General features: G+C 37.3%; 1 protein-coding gene across 1 annotated transcript; it reads right to left on the minus strand.

Annotated features, from left to right (window-relative positions):
• Positions 1–671: 671 nt before the first annotated feature.
• On the minus strand, positions 672–1610 carry LOC142257576 (olfactory receptor 5AR1-like). Its single transcript, XM_075329717.1, has one exon. The coding sequence runs from the start codon at positions 1608–1610 to the stop codon at positions 672–674; it is 939 nt and encodes a 312-aa protein (XP_075185832.1).
• Between the last annotated feature and the right edge of the window lie 5877 nt (positions 1611–7487).

The raw sequence follows: 7487 nt of genomic DNA on the forward strand, positions 1-7487 counted from the left end.
CTCTTGTTGTAGTCCACTTGCTGTGTTTTACATGATTTTAGAAGGGCATGATATGCCTATATCTGTGTCTTCTCCTCCTTTTACTCATCCAGCTCTTTTCTTTAGCATGAGTATATGTACTTGTCACTTTCCCATGTGTTTGTGGTGTCTTCTGAGTTGTTTGGCACCTTTTGGACACCTTAAAAGGTGTTTTCTATGTTTTAGTATGTGTTTGCCTGTCATTGTTTTCAATGGGGTTCGATGGTTTTCGACAAACACGCCCGCCGTTCGACGAACCAAACTGAACTCGAACACTAGAGGGGTAACTCATCTCTAGTGTTGACTTAAGTAGCCCATATTACTTATCTGTACAACTATTTACTTACTGAGAGTATATGGTAATTTAGTTTTTTTTTCTTAAGTTTTGTCTGTTAAATGGCCACAATGTGAACATTTGCCAACGTGTTGCATGTATACTAACTTATGCTGTAGCTAATTTCTTTGGTTTTGCTCAAAATTCAGTTATTTTTGATAAGGAGCCTAACACAGTTTCTTAAGAGTAGCAAAGAAAGTAGGATCAACCAATTGTCTTCTATCGTGGGTGACAAATTATGGCACTACAATGAGGGCCTATTTTGTTTTTTTGGTATGAAACCCTTATTTTGTTTGTATGCCACCAGACATATCATGTTTTAAGAAAATGTATTTTTCTTTTTTACAAGCTTTAAGACAGAGTTCTTGACATCTTTATTTCTGATGCTGTAGATGATGGGATTGAGCATTGGAGTCACCACTGTATAGAGAAGAGAAATAATCTTATCTGACTCTGGAAAGATAGAAGTTCGAAGCTGAAGATTTACGAACATAATGGTTCCATAAAAGAGGGTGACTACAGTGAGGTGAGAGGCGCATGTAGAAAAAGCTTTCTGTCCTCCTTCTGAGGAGCGAATCTTCAAAACGGTGGAGATGATTTGGACATATGAAACTACAGTCAAAAAGAAAGCACATATAACAATGATCCCAGCTGCTACATAAACTGAACGCTCAGTGAGCCAAGGATCTTTGCAGGATAATTTTATGAAAGCAGGTATTTCGCAAAAGTAGTGATTGACGTAATGAGACCTGCAAAAAGGTAATTGGAAAGTCAATGTCACTTGTATGAGGGCATTTACCAAACCTCCACTCCATGATACCAGAGCTAAACAAACACACACCTTCTTGTTCATAATAGTGTTATAGTGTAATGGTTTACAAATGGCGACAAACCTATCATACGACATGACCGGAAGTATAATACACTCTGTTCCCCCAAGAAGCAACGAGAAGAACATCTGAAAAGCACAGCCAAGTAGGGAAATACTTCTGTCCTTGGATAGAGTATTTATGAGGATTACGGGAACTATGGTGGAGGAGAAGATGATATCAATAACGGAGAGATTACACAAGAAGAAGTACATAGGGGTGTGTAAGGTTGGGTTGGTGCTTACTACTGTAATTAATAAAATATTTCCTGAAAGTGTAATCATATATATCCCCAAGTATATAAGAAAATAGATAACCTGAAATTGAGGAACAGTAGATAAGCCAAGAAGAATAAAAACATTTGGACTTGTTTGGTTTAAGTTCTCCATATCATTTTGCCAGTATCTGCAAACACAAAAAAACAAAACGTAAGCAGCACATTTTTATTGAAAAGTTGACTTTGACAATGGCATCCATAATGTCTAGTTAATGTCAAAAAGTAAAATCTGTTTAATGTTAACACTCAGAAACAAAAAAGTGCATAAACCTAACATATCCATAGGGCACCGTTGACCCAGTTTTACCAAATGAGTGAAATTTTGGCATATGATGGAATGGTAAGCATAAGGTATGGAACAGTATAGTAGACTTGGCTTAATATTTACTATTTTTTATTTTTTCTAATATAAAATAAATCACGAAAGTCTAAATGCACTAAATGTATATTTCCAAGTGACGTGAAGCCCAGAGGTGAAACGATCGTCGAGGTGGAGGGACATACATGGTTGCCAGCGGCTTTTTGACTGACTAATTTTCAGCCGTTATCAGGTATAAGTGGTGAAATCCATTCTTTATGACACTATTGTATTTATGATCATTCCTACAGCACACTATATGTTCGCTGCTCCTTATGCATGGCCGATGTTATATGCACAGGACTTTGATCATGTATTGCTTATGTAGTTCAATGTAACCAGATTGACAATTGCTGACTCTCCTTTGATATGCGTGTATGTGTGCACCTTTAGGATTAATTTTTATCTATGGAACTTGGCTATGTCTAAACCAATTTATCTGAAAATAAGTTTTTGATATTTTTGTGTTACTGGTTGCATATAACTATAAACGCATTTGCTTAGTCATAGTGAATAATCCTTAAATAATTGGGATATTTTCTTGAATATTCCTTATATTTTATTAGGGTTCTTATAATCACTACCGCTATTTAAAAAATATATAGATCTCCGATATTTTTGAGGAATTATTTCCACTGCACAGTATTATATTTATATACATCTAAATATGACTATCGGAGGCCTTTGTATGATTAGTTCCACTTATTGGATATATTGCAGCTGAGTTTAAAAATATAGAATATATTGTCTGGCATGCATAGTCCCTCAAGGAAGTGTTTTTGTGTTTTGATGTTTACTTATTTTGTGTAACAAAAATCTTCATTAAAAATAATTTTTGCATGAATCTCTTGTTCCCATTGTTTGATTTAATAATGGTTTGTTGAAAAAATCTTATAATGAAGTGTCATGCCTTTAAGCTATTTTGGACTTATTTAATAATAATTATCATCTAGTCATTACAAATGTAGGAATCTTTTTAAATACTCCATTACTTTATTTTAAATAAAGAAAAAACAAAAAGCCAGCACTAAATGTGCACTATGGCACTAAAAATTCCAAACTGTAGACATTAAAATTTGAGATTTTTGCCAATTTTTTGTGCAATTTCTTGAGCTACCCCGCCCCGTCACGACAAATCTATTTGGGGCAGTTCTACTCTAAAATATTTTTATAAAAAATGTGCCATACAGGCCTCACATATGAAATAGTAGAACTGTTCTTAGCAGCACTTACTTGGTGTTTTTCAATCCCATACCCATGAATGAATCATGGCTGTGGGCAGGAGAGGCCCAAGCAAATGCTGCATGAAGTAAATAGTCTGTGGACAGGGCCTGATGACTGAATGTGAACAGCCACCAACCGCCAAAATCTAGACATGGGGAATACATCCCAAATTGGGGTGCACAGGTAACGTGGGGGTCAGCCACCGACCAATTCAACAAAGAAAAAATAAAAAGCCAGCACTAAATGTGCACTACAGCACTAAAAATTCCAAACTGTACTTATTAAAATTTTAGATTTTTGGCAAAAAATTGCAATTTCTTGAGCTAACCCGCCATGTCACAGCAAATCTCTTTGGGGCAGTCCTACTCTAAAATATTTTTATATAAAAATACTTTGCCAAAAATCTCAAATGTTAATAATAATAAGTACAGTTTGGAATTTTTAGTGCAGTAGTGCACATTTGGTGCTGGCTATGTTATATTCATTACTTTATTTTATTTCCTTCTCTCCCAATTTGCATTTTAAAAATGCTTTTAATTGGTTCATTCATGCTTGTTTAGTAGCTGCTTTTAACTGCTGTTCACTGTTTCTAAAAACTATCCTTGTGTGAATATGGCGGAGGAGCATATTAGTAGCTGATTTTAACTGCTGCTCACTGTTTATAAACACTCTCTTTGTGTGAGTGTTATGGAGGAGAGTAAAGAAGCTCAAGGATGAAGAGTGCTATTAAACAGTGACTGTGTATGGATTCTTACTAGACCAGCAGTTAAAAGCAGCTATCTAAGAAGCAGAAATTAAGCAGTAAAACAACACTTTCAGCGTTGTGTTTTTACAGTGGAGAAATATATTACAAAGATTCATAACTTTGCAAGGGCTAATCAATAATAAATTTAAAAAAAAATTTAGCTTCTCCATAACATTATCGCGGGGAGTTGTCCCTTCCTTGTCAGAGAAGTGCTCAAGTATTTACTGTCACTGGTGGTAGGAAATAAATAAATGGGACAAATAGTATTGCTCAACCCTCTCCTATGGTTGTGTCATATTTCTAATGAACCACAAGGATTCATTCATATTTTCAGGATTTTGCAATTAAATCCACAAAAAATATAGAAGCATTCCTAATTCCATGTAGGTGAAAATTATTTCTGCCTCCCTGGTGCAAGAATTGAGTTGTCATAATTTCCTCATGGTGTGCAACCATTGATGTGTCGCATCCTCTTCTTCCCTGCAGAAAGACCCCTAATTCTCAAAATAGATACTGCATTAGCAACTGAACCCCCATAAGAACATATTTCTGTATATTTAGTAAATTTGGCAAAAAACGTAGTCATCACAAAACCCTGTACAAGAAGAAATTGACTGTAAATGCCACAATGATAAGAAGATGTGCTGTTTATATATATATATATATATATATATATATATATATATATATATATATATATATATACAGCATATATACAGTATATATGTACAGTATATATACAATATATATATATATATATATATATATATACAGCATATATACAGTATATATGTACAATATATATTAATTAAAATTATATCATGTGAAATCCTACACTGGTATTAAAGCTATCAATTAATTCAGTCTTTAATATATTTAAAAATGTTATTTTAGAATTTTGTGATCAACTTACAGTTACAGAATTTGGTTTCCAGTGAATTGTTGAAACTTGATGTTTGGTTTGGTAAAGTGTTTGCTCATGTTCTTCTTACTTTCTTCTTATATAAAGAAATGACTCTTCTCTTAGAGCGGGGTCTGGTGTGCAAGTTTTTCTTATATAGACAGTTTGGGAGTCTAATTGTGTTGTAAGATTTTTCAGCCAAAACTCCCCTGTTATTTATTAGAGTTCAATAGTCAGGGACCTGTACTCTGGAGATAAAAACTTTAGCAGAAATTTAACTTTATGACTTATTTGTTATTTTTACATGATTTTATTGGCTAGAAAATAGCTAAAAATATTAACTATTATTACCCTTGACCTCTGAACTTAATATCAATATCTAACAAGCAATTAAAGTGTGCATTTTGATATGTTAGCCTCCTTTACCAGGCCAAGTGCTGTTGAGGGGTTCCTGCCCTATCCTGTGGGAAACTACACTTCTGCAAGCAAGTTAACAGTTTCCTTATACATCTCTGCTAATTTTGTGTTCAACTGCCCTCTTCTAGCAAGATACCAGTTGCATATACATCTTTGCTGTTCATCTACTGGCTCAGCAGCATTAAGTGATTCCAGCTCTGCTTCCCATTTGCTGTCCTGAATTCCCTGCTGTTCTGGTCTTTGCTGATCTCTTTAACATCCAGCAAATCCAGCTGTCCTGCATCATTACCTTTCGTCAGTCGTGCTCACTATGACCTAATGCTTAGAGAATCCACCTCACCAGTTGAGCTCAATGCCGGCTGCCTTTTTGGCCGTGCCTCGGGTCGTCCAGCTGGCTGCTTCCTCCTCCACGTCTAAGTGTGGAGAGGCGGCTAGTGTTCATGCGCACGCCGATTTACCCCAGCCAGAGCCTAAGTCCAGTATTTCGCCTAGTGAGCATGCTCAGCCTGATAGTGCCATTTCTGAGACCAAGTCCTCGGTTCAGGCTACTGAGCATGCTCCTACAATTAGTGTGAAAAGCTTCTTTGCACAGGTTCTTGGACTTCGTGCTGTGTCTAAGTCCTGTGTTGTGCCTACTGAGCATGCTCAGGCAGATGCTGATCTCGTTAATGTCCGGCAAATCCAGCTGTCCTGCATCATTACATTTCGTCAGTCGTGCTCACTATGACCTAATGCTTAGAGAATCCACCTCACCAGTAGAGCTCATAACAGATATAGTACTAAAAGAATGTCACGCAAATCTTTACAGGGTATTTAGAATCTTTCGAGTAATTTCAATCAAAGACAAATCAGTTCACTGAAAATTACATTTCTTGGTTGAATTTGAGCAAATCTATTGAATTCAGAGTATGAAAGATACATTATTTTTTATTCCAATTTCACAAATCAATTTTGTGAAAAACGGTCCATATTTTCCAGTGTGGAGGATCCACGTTTTTGTCCATGTTTCAGCTTTTACACTCTTCGTTGCATTTGTTTTTCTCATGGAAAAAAAGATTAGCCGATTAGCCTCTCATACCCATTAACTAATAAAATGCTATCAACAGCACACTGACATTGAGTTTTATTGGTTAATTTGATCACAGGACAATTTTAATAGTTTTTTATTGAGGATAAAATCACATGAGCAAATACCCTGCAGTGAGAAAATACATAATAATAGAATATGTAAATCACATAAGGCACTTAGTTGACATGAGGAAAGGGAAAAAAAGCCATCCTAACGCCACAAGGTGTCCTCATTCAGGATGGTCCATAAGGCTACTTTCACACATCCAGTTTGAGCAGTGCGGCTCAATCCGGCTGTGAAACCTATGCAACGGATGCAGCGAAAACACCGCATCCTTTGCATAAGTTTTTACATGCGGCCCGTCCGATTTTTTCCGGTTGCGGCACGCTACTGAGCATGCACAGTGGAAGAAACCACATGCGGCGGCCGGATGCGGTTTTTGCCACATCGCGCCACATCCGGCGTCCATAGGCATGCATTGAAAAATGCGCCGCAGCGGCCGGATGCGGTGCGATGCGTTTTTTTTGCCAGAGCAAAAAACGTGCCAAGGTAACGTTCCATCCGGCCGCCGCATCGGCTAAATCTGTCGCATACGGCAAAAACCAGATGGAACGCAAGCCCATGCGGCACAATGCAGCGCCAATGCAAGTCAATGCTGGAAAAAACGAAACCGGTGGCAAAAAAAAAAATTGTTTCATTTCTTCAGCAGAGTGCCGGATTGTGCCGCACTGCTACACCCGGATGTGTGAAAGTAGCCTAACTCTTGCATCTCACCTCGTTATGTGCCAGCATAACTCAAAATATACAGGGTATGAGCAGGATTAGGGCACGAGTGATTATACACCTGCCTGTGGAAAGCTACATTGACTAAATACATAGCCCAAAAAGGGTGACCTAAGCCCCTCTATGTGGGAAGTGCAAAAATAGCTAAAATAAAATCAAAGAAATGGTCCAGAACATCTTTTGAAAGCATAGTCATGAAATTAGTAGAACCATGTATAACTCCAACATGACTTACAGATATGTCACATGCCAGTTCCCTGACTTTGATGCAGGCTCGCAAGCTGGACTTGCATTTTTCTCTGGGATGATGGCTGTCAACTTGTAAAATGTTGTCGCCAACCTCTGACAGCGGCATTTAATTTGTGCTGGCAGAAGGGCATTTCTTTCCACGTGTCCATGATGTGATCGTGGGGTGCCAGTGAGTTGTCATCACAGCCAAGGATCTGCTGAAGACTTCTATTCTTATCTTGACGATTCTGCTGTGAAAGCCAA

The sequence above is a fragment of the Anomaloglossus baeobatrachus genome, chromosome 12, assembly GCF_048569485.1.
Source record: "Anomaloglossus baeobatrachus isolate aAnoBae1 chromosome 12, aAnoBae1.hap1, whole genome shotgun sequence".
Taxonomy (NCBI): Eukaryota; Metazoa; Chordata; class Amphibia; order Anura; family Aromobatidae; genus Anomaloglossus; species Anomaloglossus baeobatrachus.

Coding starts and splice junctions, on each gene's coding strand:
- LOC142257576 (XM_075329717.1), bottom strand. CDS start 1,610: ATGGAGAACTTAAACCAAACAAGTCCAAATGTTTTTATTCTTCTTGGC.